General features: G+C 41.9%; 1 protein-coding gene across 2 annotated transcripts in view; it reads left to right on the top strand.

The window, feature by feature from the left end:
• Positions 1–5,578: 5,578 nt before the first annotated feature.
• Positions 5,579–24,309, top strand: part of SYNDIG1 (synapse differentiation inducing 1) — a 95,230-nt gene continuing 76,499 nt past the window's right edge. The window contains exon 1 of one of the 2 annotated variants that reach the window (XM_035005733.1): positions 5,579–6,130. In XM_035005733.1, coding sequence (XP_034861624.1) covers positions 5,651–6,130 — 480 coding nt within the window. In that variant the 5' untranslated portion in view covers positions 5,579–5,650. The remainder of the gene's footprint in view (positions 6,131–24,309) is intronic. The other variant, XM_035005732.1, reaches the window with a different exon arrangement.

Raw genomic sequence — 24,309 nt, 5'->3', positions numbered from 1 at the left:
TACCACCTCTTCTTTATCCAGTCATCTGTCGATGGGCATCTTGGCTCTTTCCACAGTTCGGCTATTGTGGACATTGCTGCTATAAACATCGGGGTGCACGTACCCCTTCGGATCCCTACTTTTGTATCTTTGGGGTAAATACCCAGTAGTGCAATTGCTGGATCATATGGTAGCTCTATTTTCAACTTTTTGAGGAACCTCCGTACAGTTTTCCAGAGTGGCCGCACCAGCTTGCATTCCCACCAACAGTGTAGGAGGGTTTCCCTTTCTCCACATCCCCACCAACATCTGTCATTTCCTGACTTGTTAATTTTAGCCATTCCGACTGGTGTGAGGTGGTATCTCATTGAGGTTTTGATTTGGATTTCTCTGATGCCGAGCGATATTGAGCACTTTTTCATGTGTCTGTTGGCCATTTGGATGTTTTCTTTGGAAAAATGTCTGTTCATGTCTTCTGCCCATTTCTTGATTGGATTCTTTGTTCTTTGGGTGTTGAGTTTGATGAGTTCTTTATAGATTTTGGATACTAACCCTTTATCTGATTCCCTCTCAATTTTTATCTTTTTTTATTTTTCTTTCCCTTCCCCTATGCTTATGTTTTGTTTCTTAAATTCCACATATGAGTGAAATCATATGGTATTTGTTTTTCTCTGACTGACTTATTTCACTTAGCATTATGCTCTCTGGTTCCATTCACATCATTGCAAATAACATGTTTTCATCCTTTCTGATGGCTGAGTAATATATTCCATTGTACATATATACCACATCTTTATCCATTCATCAGTCGATGAACATCTGGGCTCTTTCCATATTTGGACTGTTGTGGACATGGATGCTATAAACATTGGGGTGCACATGCCCCTTCAAATCACTATGTTTGTATCCTTTGGATAAATACTTAGTAGTGCAATTGCTGGATCATACCAGTTTTCTTATCTGCCTGGTATTCATCCAAAGTTGTGAACATGAGGGTTCTTTAAGCACTGGTACAGATAGCAAGAACCAGGGAAGGAGGAGTAACTGGGGGTCACAGGCATGGAGGCCCCCCCACCTGCCAGCACTGTAAAAGCAACAGGTGCAGCGTAACTGACTGGTGATGCCCTCCAACCAGCTTCCAGTGCTGCACTCACAGAAACAGCCTCCAAGACTTCACCCAGAGATCGAAATTGGGAGCTTGGCCATTGATGCATTCCAGCAAGAGTTTTGTCAACAGGAGGCGGCATCCAAGACATAGTCGAGGCTATTTAAGCAAATAAAGGGTCAAGTGGGAGACAGCCATTGGTTCTGAATATCATGGACTGAGAAAAAAAAAAACACAGAATAAGCAAAACATTATTTGTTACACAATATAACCACTGATATTATATAAATATATGTCTGTTGTAAGGAGCCTGGGAAGAATAGCACAGTCCCTGGGTAGGACTCCAGAAAGCAGTGGGGAAGAGGCTGGTGGATTACCCCAATGAGTAGCAGCATTTTCTCTCCATGTTATCTCTGAGCTGCTGAACTCCGGCTGGCAGAAATCTGCTATCAGGGAGGACAGGGTAGAAGTGAACACAGAGGAAACGAGCTAATAGGAATTATGAAGTGAAATACAATATATATAATAAGCTGGTCTGTGTCTAAAGAGATATTGAAGGATGCTGCAAGTGATAAAGATAAGATTCCACCGATTTCAGCCTCTTTCATTCCAATGTAATCATAACTTACGATGCTCAAAGTTGGAAAAATTTACTTCAAGAAGAAAATGAAAGTTCTTTAAGCATGTTTGATATGTTTATTTGAAGATTTTTTTTAAAAGATAGTAAATTATCCATTGTACAATGGAGCCAACTAGTGCAACAGGCCAAAACTTGCACTCTATACCATAGAACAGGGCCCCTCAACTTTATGTTCAGAATCATCATTTTCTGTGGTGTTAAAATGCAGATTCTGAATCAGTGGTTCCAGGTGTATTGAAGATTCCACCTTTCTAACGAACTTCCAGGTGGTGCTGATGCTGCCAGGTTTCAGCTGACTCTTTAGGTGTCAAACTGTGGACAGCACCTCAGAGACCTAAGCTGTGCCTGCCTCCAGATGCTGTAATATCAGATTCACATTTGGGGCTTGTGCAGCTCAAGGAGGTCACTAAGTGGGGATTATTCTAATTACATAACACTTGAGACGTTATTTCAACAGTTCATTGAATACTTACTGCATACTGGGTGTTAGAAAGGGAAAAGGTAATATCGGTTTTTTTAGTCTCAAGCAGCTCCGGGACCGGAGCAGGGGCAGGGGCTGGAGGAGGATGTTGACATTAGCAGCTGTCATGTTTGCAGAGAAGGAAACAATAGGACCCATAACAGAAACTGTAGAACACACCAGAAAAGGGGGAGGTCCTTCTGACTGGGCAAGAGCATGTGACTCCATTGAAGAGGTGGGCTTTGAACAGATGCAACCACATGTCTTTTGTAAGATACTTAGATTTGAGGAGAAGGAGCTCAATCTGAGAAACCCAACTACACTTCAAGATTATTCTAAGCTTGGTAGTACATCTGGCAATCACAAACTGTACAAAGGGCCCAATTCTGAGATTAACCCAGTGGCTTCTCTGTAGAAGGAGAAGATTAGAGAAGTTGAGGGTTTGGACCAGAAACACCTCAATGAGCATAATGCGCTAGCTTGGAAGATGATCAGTCCCAGAGATGATGCTGACACAAGTTGTGCCTTGCATGTTGCAAGTGCTCAAAAGATCTTGTCCAAATAGTTTAATTAATGGTTTTAGCTCTCAGATTGTAAATGTGTCTCCAGAGCTAAGTATTTCTTAGTGCCACATCAGCAGAGGTGGCAGGGTGTTTTTGACCTCTCTAAAATCTGACACAGTATCACGTAAACAATACCCACCATCTCTCCGTGCATATGCTGTAGTTTGACTAGTCATTTGTCAGTTCTACTAAAGTGTTATTTTCCAGTTAGTCACAAAGGAGACCTCTCTATTTCTTGGTTGGTCTGAAATGTTAAATTCTTATAGCTACCACCAAATAAAGCAGTTAGGATATCAGAAAATTCTGAAATCTCATAGAAAGCCAGAGTACTCAAAGTCCCCAAGATGGAAAGTTTTCATACATGATAGCTACTAACTTGCAAAGTAGCTATTATATATGAATCATACCATATGATCCAAATGCCAAATACTACTGGGTATTTACCCAAAGAAAATGAAAACACTAATTTGAAAAGGCATATGCACCTCTATGTTTATTGCAACATTATTTACAGTAGCCAAGAATTGAAGCAACCCAAGTGTTCATCAATAGATGAGTGTATAAAGATGTGTTATATGTATATATATAATATGTACTTATGTACATATATAATTCATACATAATAGCTACTAACTACTAACTTGCAAACTTACTACTTACTAACTTGCAAATACTTGGGGAAATTCATTCTTTTTGTTGTTGTTAGGAAAAATCTAAGCATTTATAAATCTTGAGAAAAGGTTGTCTTTAAGTCATCATTAATTTTTTTCCTTATAGGAAAATTACTCAAATGCTTTTAAATTATTTTATTTAACATTTTTTAAAGTATTTTTATTTCTTATTTAACCATAGTTGACATACTATGTTAGTTTTAGGTGTACAACATAGTGATTGAACAAATCTATGCATTATTCAGTGTTCACCATGATGAATTGTAGTCACCATCAGTCACCCTACAACATTATTACTATACTTTTCATCCCCGTGACTTATGTATTTTATAACTGGAAGATTGTGCCCCCTAATCCCCAGGTCCATCCATGTTGTCATAAATGGCAAGATCTCATTCTTCTTATGGCTGAGTAATATTCCATTATATATGTGTATACACACATATATATGCACATACACATATATATACATATAACACATCTTTATACATTCATCTATTGATGAACACTTGGGTTGCTTCAATTCTTGGCTATTGTAAATAATGTTGCAATAAACATAGGGGTGCAGGGGCGCCTGGGTGGCTCAGATGGTTAAGCGTCTGCCTTCGGCTCAGGTCATGATCCCAGGGTCCTGGGATCGAGTCCCGCATCGGGCTCCCTGCTAGGCGGGGAGCCTGCTTCTCCCTCTGCCTCTGCCTCTCTCTCTCTGACTTTCATGAATAAATAAATAAAACATTAAAAAAAAAAACCATAGGAGTGCATATACCTTTTCAAATTAGTGTTTTCATTTTCTTTGGGTAAATACCCAGTAGTATTTGGCATTTGGATCATATGGTATTTTTATCTTTAATTTTTTGAGGAACCACCATACTGTTTTCCATGTGGCTGCACCAATTTACATTCCCACCAACAGTGCATGAGGCTTTATTTTTCTCCACATCCTCACCAACACTTGTTATTACTTATCTTTTTGATACTAGCTATTCTGACTGGTATGAGATGATATGTTACCATAGTTTTGATATACATTTCCCTGATGATGGGTGACGTTGATCATCTTTCATGTGTCTGTTTGCCATCTGTATGTCTTTTTTAGAAAAATGTCTATTTAGGTCCTCTGCCCATTTTTTAATCAGATTGTTGTGTTTTTTTTTTATTTTGTTTTGTTTTGTTTGGTGTTGAGTTGTGTAAGTTCTTCATATATTTTGGATATTAACCTCTTATCAGATATATATTTTTATCAGATATATCATTTGCAAATATCTTCTCCCATTCAGTAGATTGTCTTTTTATTTGTTGGTGGTTTCCTTTGCTGTGCAAGGAAATGCATTATCTCTAAAATCTTAATCTTTGGTATCTTTTTCTTTCCCTCCTTTTTTTTTTGAACATTCAAAACCCTAGAAAGGAACGTGATCTAGGGAGAAACAATTTAGAGGGCTTTTTAATTGTATCCCATATATGTGGATTTTTCTCTAAGTTGAGTACCATTAAGGCAGGGGAACTTCTAGTTCAATTCCTGGGACCATGTTGGAAGGCCAGTAGGTGTGTGTGAGCATTGAGCTAATGTTAATACATACATTAGAATGTACATGTGAGTGTTTCCTTAGTTTGGAAATTTTGTCTATATACAGACCTAATGGCATGGGTTTTCTTGTCATTTATCTTCTAAATCTGTGTGGGACATTATTTAAAACCTTTTCTTCCTTGGGTGTATGTTTTCTGCTCAAATGAATAGCCATGGACCCAGGAAGAGTTGATCCCCATTGCAGATTTATAGCCTTATTTTCCCTGTGGACTGGCCCAATGCTAATGTGATTGGATTTACCCATGATTTCAAGATGTTTAATGGCAATCACAGGTTTCTCTAGAGCTGCAGTGGTTCCAATTTCTGCAGAGTCTCCTTTATTTGGAAGCAAAGACTTTATAGGGATGTGAGTAATTAATTTCTGGCTTTCTCTGACTGGCTGCCCTGATAGAGCCTTTTAAAAATTGGTAGAATAGGTAGGACTAGAATATCATCTGGCAACCCACCCCCCCAGCTTCTGTGCATATCAGCTGACTAGTACATGCTGAAACAGCAAGGGTCTGGGTGATTAGATTTTTTTTCAGGTGTGATTTTCTTGTCTCATCTCTGTTTCCTCCTCCTCCAGGAGAAATGGGTCCCATGAGGCAAGTGTGACCTTGTGGAGTGCGGCCCACCAGCCTGACGCCCAGTCGGGGAGGGAGAGAACCATGGATGGCATAATTGAACAGAAGAGCATGCTGGTGCACAGTAAAATCAGTGATGCTGGTAAGAGGAATGGCTTAATTAACACAAGAAACTTCATGGCCGAGAACAGAGATGGCCTGGTGTCCGTTTACCCAGCGCCACAGTACCAGAGCTGCCGGGTGGTGGGCAGCACAGCACCAGCCAGCCTGGATGGCAGCAGGAATGAGCCAGTCCAGCAACTGCTGGACCCCAACACACTTCAGCAGTCTGTGGAGTCCCATTTCCGACCCAACATCATTCTCTACTCAGAGGGTGTGCTGCGCTCTTGGGGGGATGGCGTGGCTGCCGACTGTTGTGAGACTACCTTCATTGAGGACCGGTCACCCACCAAAGAGAGTCTGGAGTACCCTGATGGGAAGTTCATTGACCTCTCGGCTGATGACATCAAGATCCACACCCTCTCCTATGACGTGGAGGAGGAGGAGGAATTCCAGGAGCTGGAGGTCAGAGGATGTATTTATCATGAGCCTTTGAGAACGGGACATGGGGATTGGGTGGGGACTCATGAGTGCCTGGCAAAAGTTAGGGAATGCAACTAGTGTGCAAAAATGCAGAGAAACTGAAACATTGTTAAATATCCATTGAAAATGAAGTGGAGAAAGACTAGGTGACCAACACCCAGTAGGGGCTTCAGCAGGGATGCTGGCAGAGATGACCCAAGGTAATGGCCATGAGAATGGGGCTACTGGTGGACTAAAGGGTTGCCAGCACCAGAAGTCAGTTGGGGATTCCTGCTAACACCCCCCACTTGGGATGGAGGGGTCATTGGCAAAAGTGATCAAGGTGAGAGAGGGACACAGGGTCCTAGGGCCACATGAGGCTAGAAAGGCATGTGTGGGGACAATTTGAGAAGAGTTTTTGCTGCCACAAGCAGTTTCCTTAATTTGGCATTTCAAAGTTTCTACTAAGGGATCGTTGGTATAGCTAAATCTGCTGGAAAAAATAGTAGGAATGCTAGCCTAAAGGGAAGATGAGTTGAGTTGTTTCAAGAGTCACTTCTTCAGTAGACTGGGAGGCAAGTAAGGGCATTTGTATTACATGCTTTGAAACGTGCACTTTGGACATGCAGCCAAGGAAACCAGAAGCATCAGGCCTGGAGGTGCAATGAGAACCAGAAGCAGCTGGAAAGAGATGGTTTTAATTAGAAAGGAAATTCAGAAATGGGAAATGTTTTGTAGCGATTCCTGTGAATGGAACCCATGAAAACCAACTGGCAGGGAGTCCAGAGAAGTCAAGTTATAGGAAAGGCCATCAGAGCAGACCTTCACATCTTCTGGTGACACCTGTTAAGGGGAACAGGCTCTGGCAATGCCAAAGTTTTTAGAAAGCTGTAAGAAGTACTTTGGCTTCTATTCACAAGGCTCTGTCATGTGTCCATTCTTTTCCAAGGCCTGAGGGTATTGCTAAATGCAGAAGTATAAATGTCTCTTGACCTGCATGAAGTTCAGGAAGCAAATATACAAAAATGCACTTTTCACAAAACACAGGAGTTATGATGGTAGAGTACCAATCCTGCTCTGAGAGCATGCAAAGGATTAGGAGATGGGACTCCAAGTATAACGTGAGGGGTCAGGAGTCATCACAGAGGAAGCACCCCCTGCACTACATCTTGAGGAGGAGAACGAGACTATGAACAAAAAGGCTCATGGGGAGGTGGTCGGAGAACCCTGGTCCAAGGGGACAGCATAAGCAGAAAAAGCACAGAGGCATCCAACCTAGGATGCAGAGAACAGTAACTGATTACAGTTGCTAAGACTTATGGATCATGGAAGTCGGGAGACAGGACCATAACTGAGGACCATACCAGCCTTCAAAGGGAGGCTGGAATTTAGGTGAGGTCACAGACCCAGATGTCTACAAGAGGAAGGACAGGTAACAACATCAAGAAGGAACACTATATTGAGGGGAGTGGCCTGAGACTAGAGAGTCCAGGCCCACCCTCAGCCATAGGGACGCTGCTTGCTGCACCTCATAGGCCACACTGCTAGGCACCTTGATGGGTGTCATGGGTGTGGAAACCCAGAGGGGTTTCAGGCAGGAAGGCTGGGGTCAGATTCGAGTTTTCAGAAGCTGCTATGGCTGCAAAGTGGGACAGTGGGACAGAGTGGGGAGATGGGGGAGGGAGAAGGGCATGGGGCTAGGACCAAACTAGATTCACAGAACCTATTGGGACCTGTCATAAGAGATGGTGAGAGAATCAGGACAGCATTAGAAGTGAAGAAATACTTAAGTGAAGTTTGCCATTGTTCAGAGATGATGGGAAGGAAGGGGTCAGGCCTGTCCTATGCAAAGATGTCCCTAAGCTTCCAAATGGTCAAGCTGGTCAGCAGAGGATTTTCAGCTTTGTTAGGAATATTTGGAAAATAAGCTCCAATATATAATATCTATCAGAATTTAAAAGTTTGGGATAGTTACTAGACTGAAAATGTAAAAAAAATTCGTGGAAGTTTCCATCATCACTTTGTCACTTGTGTGGGCTTCATTCCTCCCTCCCTCTCCTTATATCCATTGACTTAAAGTCCATATCCTTGAATAACTACATTCCACCAGGGTAGGTGAGGATGAACAGGTGAATAACCCATCTTCTTAGTCCTTAGTCTACTTCTGTTCTGTGACTTCATAATGAAATACACTGAAAGGAATCGTATTCCTTTTCCTTTAAGATTTGCATGGGCTTCAGATTGAGCTTGCAAATAAATACAGCCATTATTTAAATGCAAATGTTCTTTTCATAATATGTCTTAATCTACATTTTTGGCAGTCGATTACTGAATCCATTTTTTCGCAACAGTTTTCACACAATGACCTCAGCCAATAGATGTGGCTTTTGGAACTCTGCAGAGGACCAGAACCCACTTAGAGACAGTCTTTTAAATTAAATGCTAGGAGGTGGGTGGCTGGCACAACAAGCTTTTCTACCAGGTCAGTCCAAGGCTTTGACAGGTAGTGCAGGTTTCTGGGGAAGTGAGCTCTGCCACCCAGTTTGTTTCCCTGTCCTGGCAACAGTAGCAATAGCCCATCAGAAACAGTTAACTTTAATGATACAGCAGCTGGAATCTTTACTTGTGATTATAGTGTCTATTGTGTAGTAACATGTTTATAGTCACCTCTGATGGCAGTAAGGTGGAACATGCTGGCATTTGTACCTTAGTCAGAAAGGGCACACCCAATGACATCGGTGCAACAAGTTGTTTAAAAGTTGGGCTGCCTCATTTGCAACAATGTGGATGGAACTGGAGGGTGTTATGCTGAGCGAAATAAGGCAAACAAAGACATGTATCATACGACCTCACTGATGTGAGGAATTCTTAATCTCAGGAAACAAACTGAGGGTTGCTGGAGTGGTGGAGGGTGGAAGGGATGGGGTGTCTGGGTGATAGACACTGGGGAGGTATGTGCTATGGTGAGCGCTGTGAATTGTGTAAGACTGTTGAATCACAGATGTGTACCTCTGAAACAAATAATATATTATATGTTAAAAAAAAAAAAAAGAAGAAGATAGCAGGAAGGGAAGAATGAAGGGGGAGAAATCAGAGGGGGATGAACCATGAGAGATGATGGATTCTGAAAAACAAACTGAGGGTTCTAGAGGGGAGGGGGATGGGAGGATGGGTTAGCCTGGTGATGGGTATTAAAGAGGGCACATTCTGCATGGAGCACTGGGTGTTATGCACAAACAATGAATCATGGAACACTACATCAAAAACTAATGATGTAATGTATGGTGATTAACATAACAATAAAAAAGATATGCACATAAAAAAAAAAAAAAAAGTTGGGCTGCCTCATATGAGACTTTCTGGTTGGCAAACCCAGACTAAGAAATGGCTCTTCGCACAGGTCTGGGGGAAGGAATCAAGACACAGTGTGGCGACTGTCACTCCTTCAGTGCTGTTTAGTACAGCCATGGAGGAGTCCAGGGAGTCATCCAAAGTGGTTGGCATGGCCCATTAGGAACTCTGTAAAAACAAGGTATTTTCTCAGCAACATTCTTATGGTGGGGACATGGCAGTCTTTATGAAGAAAAACTAATGAGTAGCTAGAAGAGTCAGCGTGCATGCAGCAACTGTTCTAAGATTTATTGTTTTTCTATTCCATGAAATAATAAAGGGGCATGTATCAGTTAGCATTTGCTGCATAACAAATACCCTAAAACTTAATGGCTTAACACAACTATTTATTTTGGTCATGATTCTCAGCATCAACCACCGGAATGGGTGTTTGCTGGATGGTTCTTGCTCTGCTAGTCTCACTTGGCTTCCCTCACTAGTCTGTAGGGGCTGCTGCTCAGCTACACAGCTGTGCTGAGAATGCTGTCTGGCCACTGGCTGAGATGACGAGGTGACTGGACCTCATGTCTCTAATCATCCAGCAGGTTACTCCATCACATGGCAGTCATGCTAGAGATTCCTGGAGCAGCAAGAGAGGGTGAGTCCCAGCATACGAGACCTTTCCAAGTCTTTGCTTGTGTTATGCATGTTATTGTCTTATTGGCCAAAGAAAGATACATGACTAAGCCCAAAGCCAGTGTGGGAGGGACTTTTTAGGACGACAGTATAGGAAAGTGCCAGCAAATTGGGTACCAATTATTGTAGTCTGTAGTCTACCACAGAGCAAAAATGTTTGGCCTATTTGACATATATTTTTTTAAGATCATCTAATTGAACAGAGTGACAACAGCTGTAGTTATTTTGTGACTTAAACAGAAAACACAGTAGATATTGATCTGGAGCTCTTCCCAGAAGGCAGTATTACTTCAGACAAAACAACAACAAAAAATAAGAATTTAACTTCTGGGAATTCTATAATTTCACTTGGTCTATAGCAAATTGATACTGTTACCTAAAAATTGCAATTTTCAGAAAGCCATTGTGCTGGTGAAAAGCAGGGGTCCTTGTCACTAGAGTTCCTGTGTACCAGGCAACCTGCCTCTTACCTGTCCTCTTATCACTCTACCTGGAGAGATTCATCCCTGGCATTTATAATGAAGACATCTCTGATCCAGAGAGGTTTGCTCACCTGATGCACATTTCTGCAAGAACATGTGGAGTTTTTGGGTAGCCCTCAAGGTTGTATTAATATGAGTAGGTTCTGTAGCTAATTTCAAAATCTTTATGGAAAGGCCTCAGAAACTGAGGTTTGCCCTGCTCTACCCAAGAGGAAGCTGCTACTCCTGGTGAATTGTTGGGGCTCTAAATAAGATAGGGAGATCTCAGGGGGCCTCTGAGGGATTGCGGGAATGCAGAGGTTGCTGCTCATCATACAGTGTCGCTGCACTCAGTGTGACCAGACAGGCCTCCCTGGGGCGGGGGGGGCGGGGGGGACACTCAGGCCACTCTGGGTGCACGATTTGGGGCCTAGTGCTCCACAGCCCCAGGGCCTCCTGCCTGATGTTTGTTCACTGCTTCATCCAGTGCCCAATCCACAGCTAAAACTTCAGCTTTCAGGAACACCGACAGCAGGAAACCACTTCTCCTTTTCACACAGAAAAACTCAAACAGAGATTTCAGGCTCTGGTAATAAAGCAGTTCTATGAAATAGAAAAATTGAGTTTAAAGCTATGAAATAAAGTAAGCAAAGTTCATGGCTAGAGAGGCCTAACAGCCCTCCTGCTGTTAGAGATGCTTATCAAATGTTGAAAGGCCAATTATTACCCATTTATTTGTAATAGTGCAACCCTTCAGGATCCTACAGCACATGGAATGTCATCACTTAGAAACAATGCCCAAGGTGGTGGGGGAGCATTTTCTTCACCACAGGAAGGAAGGGGAAGGTAGGACCTGCTGATGGAGCATCTGTCTATGTCAGGCCCTTCATGCACCCTCTGTCATGTAACCACATGGCAGCGCTGGGCCACAGGTGCTGATCCTGCCTCACCCTGTGCACGAGGACACTGAAACTTGGGAGGTGTCCAAGGTCACACAGTTGGCTGTACTGGCAGCTCTTGGAACTGAGACATGCTGACTTCAGACTCCTGCCTCCTAATGGTGATGCTGTTAAAAAAAAAAAAAAAAAAAAAGTATGTGTTACAGTAAACTGCTATTTCAGAGTCCACAGGTAAAGCACAAGGAGGCAGAGCTGGGGTGGTCACAGACCACTTCCTCACTGCCGTGAGCCTGCAACTGGGTCTTCCCAAGACCAGGAGTCTGCCCTTCTATTACACACTTGAAGCCTGTCAAGACAGACAGAATTTCACAATTGTGGTATAACGCTGACATGTGCCCCTTTCATAAATAATGAGCAAAGGGGGAGGACTCAACCAACACTTGAAGAAAATTCAAAAGCATGAATGAGACAAAACAACAACAATAGAAAAGTTGACCCAGAGGAAACAGAAATAATTCAGAAAATAATCGACAATATTTTTTTTTAATTTTTTTATTCTTATGTTAATCCCCATACATTACATCATTAGTTTTAGATGAAGTGTTCCATGATTCATTGTTTGTGCATAACACCCAGTGCTCCATGCAGAATGTGCCCTCCTCAATACCCACCACCAGGCTAACCCATCCTCCCACCCCCCACCCCGCTAGAACCCTCACTTTGTTTTTCAGAGTCCATCGTCTCTCATGGTTAATAATCGACAATATTATAAAAAATATTTTAGTCTCCCTTTGAGAGATTTGGGGCAGGAGGATTTGGGGTTTGATTTTCTTTGTTTGCCTCATTGCACTGGCTAGAACCTCAAATATGATGTTGAAGGGAAATGGTGAGCAGGAGGCATCCTTGCCTTGCTCCTGATCTTAGGAAAGCGCTCAGACTTTCCTGATGAAGGATAATGTTGCTCATGCTCTTAATCAAGGGTAGGAAGTTCCCTTCACAGCCAGGGATGTGAAGAGAGCTTACCTCTTAAGGGAAGGGCAACAAAGTCACAACTTTGTTGAACAATTTGGTCTTTTTTTCATAAAAAATAGTTGTTTAATTTTGACAAATGCTTTTTCTCTATTTGGATTATCATGTGGGGGCTTTTTCTTTTGTTCTTTATTCTATTAATATGATCTATTACATTAACTGATTTTCAGATATTAAAGTCTCCTTACTTTGGAGGATAAATCACCCTTGGTCATAATATGTACTCCTCTTTAAATATTGCTGAATTTTATTTACTAATAATTTGTTAAGAATTTTTATATTTGTGTCCATGAGTGAAATTAGTCTGTGGTTCTTTACTTGTAATATCTCTTCCTGGCTTTTGTATCAGGGTAATACTGGCCTTATAGAATGAGTTAGAAAGGGTTCCCTTTTCTGTTTTCTGAAAGATTCTGCATAGTATTGTTTTTGTTTTTAATATTTATTAGAAGTCATCAGTGAAGACATCTGGTCTTGGCTATTCTTTGTGGGAAGAGTTTTGATTACGGATCTGATCTGATTTCTTTATTGTTTTCAGTCTATTGTTTTAAAGAAAATCTTAAGATTTTCCTTTCTTCTTGACTCAAGTTTATTAATTTGTGTCATTCTAGGAATTTTTTCATTTTATTCAAATTATATAATTTACTGGCATACAGTTGTTTTATAATATTCCATTTAAATCTTTTTACTTTCTGTATGGTTGGTGTTGTCTCCTCTTTCGTGCCTACTTTTGGTAATTCAAGGTTTTCTGTTTCTTCTTTGGTCAGTCTAGCCGAAGGTTTATTAATTTTGTTGATCTTTTCAAGTAGCTGACTTCTAATTCCATTGATTGTTCTCCTGCTTTTCGGTTTTCCATTTCACTGATTTTCACTCAGATATTTATGATAACCTTCTCTCTGTTTCCTTTCGGTTAAATTTGCCTTTTTTTTAGTTTCTTTACATGAGGCTTAGTTACTGATTTGAGATTTTTTTTCCCTTCATAAAATATATTTCTTAAGCTATAACTTTCTCTCAAACACTGTTTCAAATACAAATTTTGATATGTTGTTTTCATTTTTAATATATTTCAAAATATTTTCTAATATCCATTGTGATTTCTTATTTTACTAATGGGTTATTTATAAAAGTATTGTTTAATTTTTCAAATATCCTTAAGTGTCCCAATGTTTTTTTATTATTTACTCATTTATTTCATGTGGTTGAAGAACATAGTTTGTATAATTTCACTCTTAAATTTATTGAGACTTGATATGGGGCCTAGCATATAATATGTTCCAGGAAATGTGCTATCCACACTTGGGAGAGAATGTGTATTTTGTCATTGTGTGCAATATTCTATAAATGTTTGTTAGGTCAAGTTAGCTGATGATGTTGTTCATGTCTTTTGTCCTTGCTGTTTATCTGACTAATCCATTAATTTTGTCAGTGTGTGCTTTATGTATTCTGGGGCCCCATTGGTAGTGCATGCACATTTATTATTTTTTTAAAGATTTATTAATTTATTTTAGAGGGAGAAAGAAAGAGAGAGCAGGGGGAAGGGCAGAGGGAGAGAATCTTCAAGCAGACTCCCTGCTGAGTGTGGAGCCTGACACAGGACTCGATCTCATGATCCATGAGGTCACGACCTCAGCTGAAACCAAGAGTCAGACGCTTAACTTACTGAGCCACCCAGGTGCCCCTATTATTATTATTGTATCTTGCTGAAGTATTGACCATTTTATCATCATAAAATGTTCCTCTTTATGTCTAATAATATTTCTTGTCTTCAGGTCTATTTTGTGTGACATTAATATAGCCACTCCCACTTCCTTATTACTACTGTTTGTGTGATACATCTTTTTCCATCTTTTTGCTTAGAATTAATTTTTGTCTCAGAAGTTAAAGTATATCTCTTAAAGGAAGCATGTAGTTGATCTTGTTTTTTTTTTTTTTTCTTTTTTTATTGTCTTACAGTCTGTCAATTGATTGGAATATTTAGTCCATTTGCGTGAAATGTAATTTTTATATGATTGGGTTTCTGTCTTCCATTTTGATTGTTGTTTTCCACTTGTTTCTTGGTTTTGTTGTTGTTTTCTTTTTTCCTCTTCCTGACTTTTTGGTGTTAGCCACCATGTCAGCCAGGGATGTGAAGAGAGCTTATTAGTTTTCATTTTCAGGAGCTCCCTGTTAAATTCTTGGGTTGTCCCCCAATCTGCCATTTGACCCAACCAGGACTATAGCCATAGGTTGGGAGAGCTTTAGGCTTTTCTCATTCATAGCTGGGAATGGATTTTCCACTCTACTTCCAATCAATAAAGCCCCTTCCAACAATGAAGTGACTAGTTCCCATGGCTAGCCCCACCCTAGCAGAAATACTGCATGGGCCAAGCATAGACCCCCACTATAATTACTCAGATTTCAGCAGTGGCTGGTAAGTAAATACTTTTCAAATACTATTGGCCTTTGGTCAATGTTGAGAGCCTTTATAAAACTGTATTGACAATTTTTTTTCCAGTTGTTTCTGGAAGACAAGATATGCCTACCTCCTGACACTGTCATATAAGAAGTCTTGCCAGGATATTACCTGAAGTACTAGATGTGCATTTTCCAGCATCACTAGATTCAGACAAAAAATATGTTCAAATGTCCACAGATGGCTTGCAGTTAGGTTAAGAATTTTAATCAAATTAATTATCTTTCAATAATATGACATATATTTGCTTATAGCATTGGGAAATTAAATTATCATTTTCCTCCCTTAGGACAGTCTGTAATTAAATATATTTAGATATTCCAGTTTCTTTTGGATCCACGTGTGGATCACTTACACAAAGGAATAGTTTATCTCCTTATAGTCATAACTCATTTTGTATTGCCCAAACTGCAGCAACCACCTTATTCTTCAAAGGGGCACTGTATGAGTAAGTTTGACTCATCTAGAAATTAAATTTACTTTCATGAAATATTTTCCACTAGTGAGGGCATTCTAAATACAATTTCCAAAGAAAAGTTCAAAAATACTTTGTGAAATATAAACGTGATTGGCATAACAGTATGCCATTTATTGTTTTAATTTTCTGTATCAAGGATAACTCATTTAAATGTGGAATTCAAGGCCTGTTTCTTAAAAAATAAAAATCAATCTCTTGTGTTCTCATCTAACATATTCTCATCTTATATATCAATAAAAGGCAGTGGAGTGTGTAATTATAGCCATTAGATGGGAAGAGAATCTACCAAGATAATAAATCCATCTGTCATAATAATACAATCTGATCATTTTTCATATTCCTCTGAAATACTTTTCAATACATAAAAGTGCGGGGGCATCAAACCAAATTAATATGTCAAATAAATAAAAGGTTTCTTAAATTTTTCATTGTGCTGGCCAGATTTCTTGACTGGGACTTCTGAGCCACTAGTCACAGTTGTGTGTGAGGAGGGGCCTGTCATACCTACAGCTGCCTTAATAGAGGGAATCCGTGCCAGGGAATTGGAATCTTCTGTCATTGTAAGACTGTATTTCTTGTAATGAAATCAGCTTTGATATATGTACGTGTAGCTCTGAGCTACATGCTTTCTAACATGGGTAAATGTAGTCTGAATACCAGCGAAGAGAAGACTCAGGTTTCTGATGAATTTCTGCCATACTCCGTTTTGAACAAATACCAGCAAAATGTTTATTCTAAACCCAATTGTATTTTTTTTTTATTTATTTATTTGAGAGAGAGAGAATGAGAGACAGAGAGCAGGAGAGGGAGGAGGGTCAGAGGGAGAAGCAGACTGCCTGCCGAGCAGGGAGCCCGATGTGGGACTCGATCCCGGGACTCCAGGATCATGACCTGAGCCGAAAGCAGTCGCTTAACCAACTGAGCCACCCAGGCGCCCTAAACCCAATTGTATTTTAATAAAGTTTCCTCAAGCTAGCTGAAGGGCCACTTATCTTTGGTAATACTCATTTGAATGAAATCCAGTACAGACAGGATTCTTTAGAGATCCATGTAATGTAGATTTGCACAATAGTTTATGAAAACATTTCTTCTCCAGGCCACCACTAACCTCAACGTTCTGATGACTCTTTATTAAGTGTGTAAAGCAGACTTCCTCTGTGATTAGCCTTGAGACTTTTTTTTTCCAGGGGCAGGCAATTTATTTATTTTTATTTAAATTCAATTAATTGACATATACTGTATTATTGGTTTCAGAGGTAGAAGTCAGTGGTTCATCAGTCTTATATAACACCCAGTGCTCATTGCATCACGTGCCTTCCTTCATGTCTATCACCCAGTTACCCCATCCCCCCACCTACCTCCACTCCAGCAACCCTCAGTTTGTTTCCTATGATTAAGAGTCTCTTATTGTTTGTCTCCCTCTCTGATTTCATCTTGTTTTATTTTTTCCTCTTTTCCCCTATGATTCTCTATTTTGTTTCTTAAATTCCACATATGAGTGAGATCATATAATTGCCTTTCTCTGATTGACTTATTTCGCTTAGCATAATATCCTCTAGTTCCATCCATGTCGTTGCAAATGGCAAGATTTCATTTTTCTTGATGGCTGAGTAATATCCCATTGTGTATATATATATATATATATATATATATATATATATATACCACATCTTCTTTATCCATTCATTTGTTGATGGATAGCCTTGAGACCTTGGGGGTACCATGTAACCCTGACCAATGCTCATAAAAACATCATCTCCTTCTTACCATATCATTATACCATAAGAAAAAGAAAGTAATGACAAGCACTAAAGTTTGTTAGAAGAGATGTATCCTTTGCATCAAAGGGTTGGTGATGAGAATGTGCTGGGAAGCAGGGTCCTTACATCCAGCACAGCTCAGCATCCATGAATCATGCTACCGGAAGCAATGACAGATACAGCATTAAAATCTGAGATGAGCCCAGCTTTCATTTGAACCAATATTTTTCACTTTTTTTCTCCAGTAAACCATTGCAGTGCTTCCTAAAAATAGAAGGGGGGGGATATCACACAAGTGAAACAGGTGGTCTGGAGTGCATCACCAACATTCATGTGCAGAAAGAAAACTAACATGGCAGGTCTCCTGCCCTCCAGTGTGCTGGGATTTTTTCAGTGCGATTTCCATGACAAGAGGCATTTTGTGGGTTCAAGGAGCTCTTCCTGTTCAGTCATCACAAGGGTGAGGAAGGCTCTGTCCTCACAGAGGAAGAACAAACACAGGCATCTTCCAGTGGAACCAGTGACTGTGGTGCGTGTGGCCTGGGCTTTATGCACATGGAAGAGCTGGAGAGGGAAGTAAGAAGGAGGACTTCACTGTGGAAATTATGCTGAGTGATTCTTGCCAGGCTCATCTTTCTTATTTGTGAGTGGAAGGAAGCAATTGGAGCTGGCTGGAGATCTCAGAAGAAAAGATGTTTCTCTTAGGTGATAAAAATCACATGGTATACCATGAACCTGTCACCAGAGAAATGCTAGATTATGTTAGGATAAATAGCCTCTGTCCAGTTTTTAAGAAATGAATCTACAAAATAAGAAGTGTATATTATTGTACAGTGATATTAATTGAAAACGTCCCCTTCATAGGGTTAACCTGAGTCTTCAGTAAGTTTTCACATTGAGCCTCAAAAGTACCTGTAAGTAGAATGTAAGCCAGCCTACAGTGGACAGTGGTGTCATATGTCCGAGGACAAGTAACTAGAATCTCTTGCTTGGGAAGCTGAGAACTACCAGGGAATATGGTGGAAGTCTGTGCCATCATAAAACAAATAGAATGTGTGGAGTCAGGAAACATTCCTCACAGTTAAGAGAAATATATTTAGAAACAGAATACATCACTTGGAATCTTATAACCTTAAATAAGATATTACCCATTGAGGTCTAGACTGTGAGATATGGATTCAAGAATGAGTTAGCAGAGATAGAGGTGTTTCCGGGAAGCTTGCTGGTGGAGGGGCCAGGACAAGAGAGGTAGGCCATCTGTAAACTGAAGTCAAATCCCAGAGGATAGCCCTCTTTCTAGCAACCTGTCCATGTTGTGCTGGCCGGGTACAATCTGGATGTGTTTCAATATGGTAGAGTGCAAGGAATTTTACTCTGATGCTTCTTCTAGAAAATAGAGGAAAAATCAATCACTGAGCCTCCTCTTCTAGGACTTTTGCTTTTATCTCTTTAAAACTATAGCTAGATAGCAGATCACCCAGAGTTCAATAAAATACAGACTCCCTGTGGGCCTTCAGGGAGGCCATGAGCAGCACTCCTCTCCCAAGGCTTCCACGCCCCTGCTGCCTCCCTACCACCTGCAGGCTCAGGGGCTCCTTCAGTCTTTCAACCACGGGGTTTCTACAACCATTCCTGATGCCTGGAATGTTCTTTCCCTTGCCCTTCACTGGCCTGGCTTCTTCTCAGCATCCATGTTGCAGTTTCAGTTCATAATCTGTTTGCTTACTGTTTTATTTTCTGTCTTCTTTGCCACAGCTGTCTTAGGTTGAGTTGACCAGAAAAAGACAGCAATGTGAGGATTCATGAGCAAGTGATTGACTAAGGAAATTCTCTTGGGGAAGACAAGCCAGCCAGCTGGGAGAGCAAGCCTAGGAGGGGAGTTTCAGGCTAAGTTCCACAGAGGGGTCCCCAGCCTGGCCCTGGGAGACCTGAGTACGGGTCATGTACTGGTGGTCTGAGGACCACTTCTCCCGCAGGAGCTGTAAGTGAGTGGTTTGCAGCCTCCAGGGTGAGGAGCAGAGGTATAAACTCCTGCATAAGTCTGCACTGCTTAGCCCATAGCTCCACAGTGTAGGCATGCAGTTAGTATTTGTGCTCATTAATTTATTAATGAAAAAATGAATCTATCAGAGGGAAGAGAATTCCAAGATCAATTTCATAAGATTTTTTTTTTAATAGAAATGAAGCCAGACTGTGTTAGCACCCAAGCTCCTTGAGAGTTTTCTTGGCAAGAATTTTATATGACCTTGACTTTGTTTTCTTTACAAAGTCACCCGTGTCAAGCGCAAGAAGCAGAAACAGAACAGGGGCCTCCGGGCGCACGGTGAGCTGCGCTGCGGTAGCATCAGCATGTCTTCCTGTCTTGGGACTGCTGGTTAGTGGCGCATGTTAAATTGCTCCCAGGCAACATTCGCACTGTGTTGCAACACAAGAGCAGATTGTGTTTTTCACAAACCACAAAAACAAAGACAGGCTCCAAATAAGGAATAAGGAGGAAGCATGACATGAAGAATATTATAAATGACACACCGTTGGTGTTTCATTAAAAAAAGAAACCCCACAGTGATTTTACCCAGATAGCTCTTCCTTTGTGGGCTGTAGAGTAGGAAGAAGCAATAGAAAAGCTGGAGCAAGCGGGGCGCCTGGGTGGCTCAGTTGGTTAAGTGACTGCCTTCGGCTCAGGTCATGATCTTGGAGTCCCTGGATCGAGTCCCGCATCGGGCTCCCTGCTCGGCAGGGAGCCTGCTTCTCCCTCTGACCCTCCCCCTCTCATGTGCTCTCTCTCATTCTCTCTCTCAAATAAATAAATAAAATCTTTAAAAAAAAAAAAAAGAAAAGAAAAGCTGGAGCAAGCAAAAGGCAATGGGGGCCCAGACAATACCCACCCTCTCCCCGGCCCTGCCCTCAGTCCAGAGCCCTACCCTCAGCTGGCATCCGTGTCCGCCCTAGCTTTTAAACCCAGGGATTCAGAGGTCACACCCCAAACCAATTAAATCACAATCTCTGGGGTTGGTATTTTTTGTAAAGGCCACAAGTGGCACTAATTCAAGCCCCAGCAGTGTGATACAGCGTTCGAAGGTGTGTATATGCCACGATCTTAACCAGACCAGCTGTTCCAGGACATCTTAGCTTATGAACTGTGGGCCAGTTCCAGGTAGATTTGGAGGCAGGCAGCAACCCTGGCACAGATTCCCTAAGGTGGGTTCCACGGAACACTCCCTGGGAAAACAAGAAGGGTTTGGCAACCCTTGGAAACTCCTGATACTCCCTACAAAGTTACAGCCCTACAAGTCCTATGGTCAGTTTTGGCTGAGTCAAAATTCATATGGTTGACTTTAATTCAGTAATTCCTGGGTTAATTTGACCCTGAGCCTTTTGGCTTTCAAAACACCATGTATTTTGACCTCCTGAACCAGTGAGCCACAGTACACACGGGTCTAGCTGTTCCCTAGCCAGTTGGTACCACGCCAGGTGAGCTACGTCTCAGTGCCTGTGACAGCCGTCTGGGCCCTGTCATGAGGACCTGCATCACACTGCAGGATGAAGTCAGTGCAGACAAGCTCCAGAAAGCCACTGTCACCTGGAGAGACTCCATCTTGAAACAAAATGAACAAAATGAAGGAGAAGCTCATGGATCCTGAGGATCCTGGAGGAAGGATGGAAGCTGAACTATGAACAGAGAACAAGGGGAGAGGCTATTAGTATATCACACCGTTGTTGCTGCTGTTTGTTTGCCGAAGTGGAGGATGGACAAAAGCCAAGTAGCTGGGGATGCCTGGGTAGCTCAGCTGTTCAGCGTCTGCCTTCGGCTCAGGTCATGATCTTGGGGTCCTGGGATTGAGCCCCGCATCGGGCTCCCTGCTCAGTGGGGAGCCTGCTTCTCCTTCTCCCTCTACCTGCTGCTCTATCTACTTATGCTGTCTCTCTATCTCTCTGTCAAATAAAGAAATAAAATCTAAAAAAAAAAAAAAAAAGGCCAAGTAGCTCAGGCAGAAAGCTGGGGAGTGTCCCAGTTAGGGGACTCCTTGGTGCTCCATGCTGGAGAGAAGCTCCCAGGGAAGAAGCCGTCCCGGGCAACTAATCGTCCACACACTTCTAAGCCTCGTCCAGCTGAGTGTGTGAAAGAATCACTTCCTGTAGTGGAAGGGCTTTTAGGGCGCAGGTTCAGGCAGTCCAGGGCGGGGCCTGAGAGTCTGCATTTCTCACCTCTCCCAGCCGATGCTGCTGTGGCTGCCCCTGAACCACACTCAGCAGCAAGGACAGAGAGCTTCCCTGACCAGTGGTCCAGACGGCTTCTCCTAGTCCCCTTACGGTCAGAGAACATTCAAGATCAACATTTACTGGAAACATTTTCCGGTAGACCTACTTTAGAGGTAGACCTACTCCTTACAGACCCTTCTGGAAGCCCAGGGATCCGTGTCTGTCTTCTTCTGAGATGGCCCCTCACACCCCTCACTGTCCCCGCCAAGGCTGCCAGGCCCTGGACAGAACACCCCCAGTGTCTCCACTCTTCGTCTTAGGACAGTGTTCTACTCTCCTGGCCATTTAGATCCCTCTAGATCCCCCTTGAAATGAACCAAGAAATGGATAATCCAGAAGTGATCTGACCTGTGTGAAGCCGATATAGAGGACCCACCCCCTACCTCTCCTTCTGGATACTTCCCTCCTTGAAACACCTCCCCACTCTGTGGCCTGTGAGCCCTGCCAGGGTCTTGTGCCCTTCTGGGCAAGATCTACCTCCCTCACTGCCCTCCTCTGCCTCCCACTGCTGCTCTTTCCATAACGGGGGTGGGTCCTCACACTTCTTGACACTCAGCCTCTGTGTCGAGGTATTGGGTGTAACTGGGGCTGGGATCCTCTACACCATATCTCCTCTGCGTGTTCTAAAAATGCCAGCCACTGGTCCAATTTTATAGAAGAAGTAGATGAGAACCTTGCACTATGGCTCCTGGAGGTTCAAGCTTTATCTTTGCTTCAGGCAATGACCTGGAGGAAATAAATGTGCTCATAAAAGGGACTTACACAGCTCTCTGCTTTGCTAGCAGATTGGGCCATATTATTCCAGCTGGAATTGTCCCTTGTAACAGCCCCATCTGTCTGTTGTTAGCATGCACTGGGGAAGAGGTGTGAATATCAGGCTCCTAGAACTGGATGCCCTTGGGAGGCTGTCTCTTTACCAGGCCAACTGCTGATCTGTCTATTCTGATGTGCTTCTCATAGCCCCTGGAATCACCCTGGCTGGCAGGACTTCAGTATTCAGAAGTCCTGTGATAAAGTGATAGGACTGTGAGGAGAGTTTTGAAAGAACCAGCTGCCAACAAATGAGAGGCACATGTCATCCCAGTCAGCTTTATGGATCTGGAAGCAGCAGAGAGGATTTTCAAAACATGATAAAATTAAAAATTCCTGTATTGGGACACCTGGGTGGCTCATTTGGTTAAGTATCCAGCTCTTGTTTTTGGCTCAGGTTCTGATCTCAGGCTCTGCGCTCAGCGGGGAGTCTGCTTAAGACTCTCTCCCTTTCCCTCTGCCCCTCCCTCCCTCCTTCCTACTCTCTCTGTCTCTAAAATAAATAAATCTTTTAAAAAAATTCCTATATTTCCATTAACACTCAAAATGTGCTATCAGAAGGTAAAAGGTACACATAGTATTTGTTGTATTAGTAAGGGCTAGTCTCCAGGCTGGGGATGAAATAAGACAGTGGGTACCACTTTTTTTGTAATCCTCTTTCAGAAGATTCACTGCAGTTTAAACTGGTTCAGATGAACAGATGGTGTGGTCCTGGACCCACTGGTCACACTTCTTAGAAGTGACAGAGTTGGGGCACCTGGGTGGCTCAGTCGCTTAAGCGTCTGCCTTTGGCTCAGGTCATGATCCCAGGGTCCTGCTCAGCGGGGAGCCTGCTTCTCCCTCTGCCAGCCGTTCCCCTGCTTGTGCTCTCTCTCTCTCTCTTTCTGTTAAATAAATAAATTGAATATTTAATAAAAAAATAAGTGTCAGGAGTCACCAAGTCCACTACTTGATAAATTGGGGTTCTCTGAGATAGTGTAAGTGCATAACTCATTGTAAAGACCCAAGAAACTATGGCAGGGGTAGGGGGTGCTGCATAGCAGGATTAATATCTGCTAGCTCATCACAAAATCTGCTTATAGAAACTGTCTCACCCCCTGTCAGGAGACAGAAAGTGCATGCCCTGCAAGAGCCAACCTGTTGAGAAAGAAATTGGCGCTTCTTGGGATCAGAATTACAAATTCTGGAATGTCTGCAAACTAACAATTATCCCCACTTCTTACCCTTAACTTTTTAAGGATATTTATGTTTGGACCATATGAAGAGAATTTCTCTGTGGTGCAAAGAAAAGGCAAGAAGAAATGATTCAATACTCAGGTAGTACATGGAAGGAAGAGTGACTCACTTCTTGTATGCTTTCATCTCTAGTGTTTTCACTAGCTTGATCAGGAAGATGTGGCACCCCTATTTTACAGATCATGAACTTGAGGTTCCAGACAGTGGTTTTCCATCTTAGCTGCATATTAGAATCGCATATAAAACTTACAATCACATATAAAATACTTATAAAATCCCTGATGCTTAGAACATCAGAGGACCCAAGCATCAGGAATCTTAAAGCCCCTAAGTGAGCCTCCAAGGACAGCCAGACACCAGGACATGGGTGACTTGCCCAAGGTCACACAGCTAGGAGAGACAGACCAAACTTGAACTCTAAATCCTGTACTTTTTCCATTCTACCATAATAACTAACTTGTATCTTTTTGTCATTGTTGATTAAATTACCTAAATCAGAAGCAGAAATGCCAGTTTTTTATTAAAATCAATTTTTGTCAATTTTACTCTGGAAAATAAATACTGAACCTCAGTTGGCGACATGCATTCTGCAGTGTCTAGGGGGAGTATACTGATGTCTGCAGCTTACTTTGAAATGCATCCAAACAAAGGTTAGATGAAGTGATGGATGGATAGAAGAATGAACAAATTGGTAAATGTATCATAAAGTCAGTATAGTAGTGATGCTAATGGTAGAATCTGAGTGAAGGATGTGTGCCTTCTCTATATACTTAT

This window comes from Mirounga leonina, unplaced genomic scaffold (assembly GCF_011800145.1).
Source record: "Mirounga leonina isolate KUSES-001 unplaced genomic scaffold, KU_Mleo_1.0 Mir_150, whole genome shotgun sequence".
NCBI classification, from domain to species: domain Eukaryota; kingdom Metazoa; phylum Chordata; class Mammalia; order Carnivora; family Phocidae; genus Mirounga; species Mirounga leonina.
This window is presented reverse-complemented; position numbering and strand designations above follow the sequence as displayed.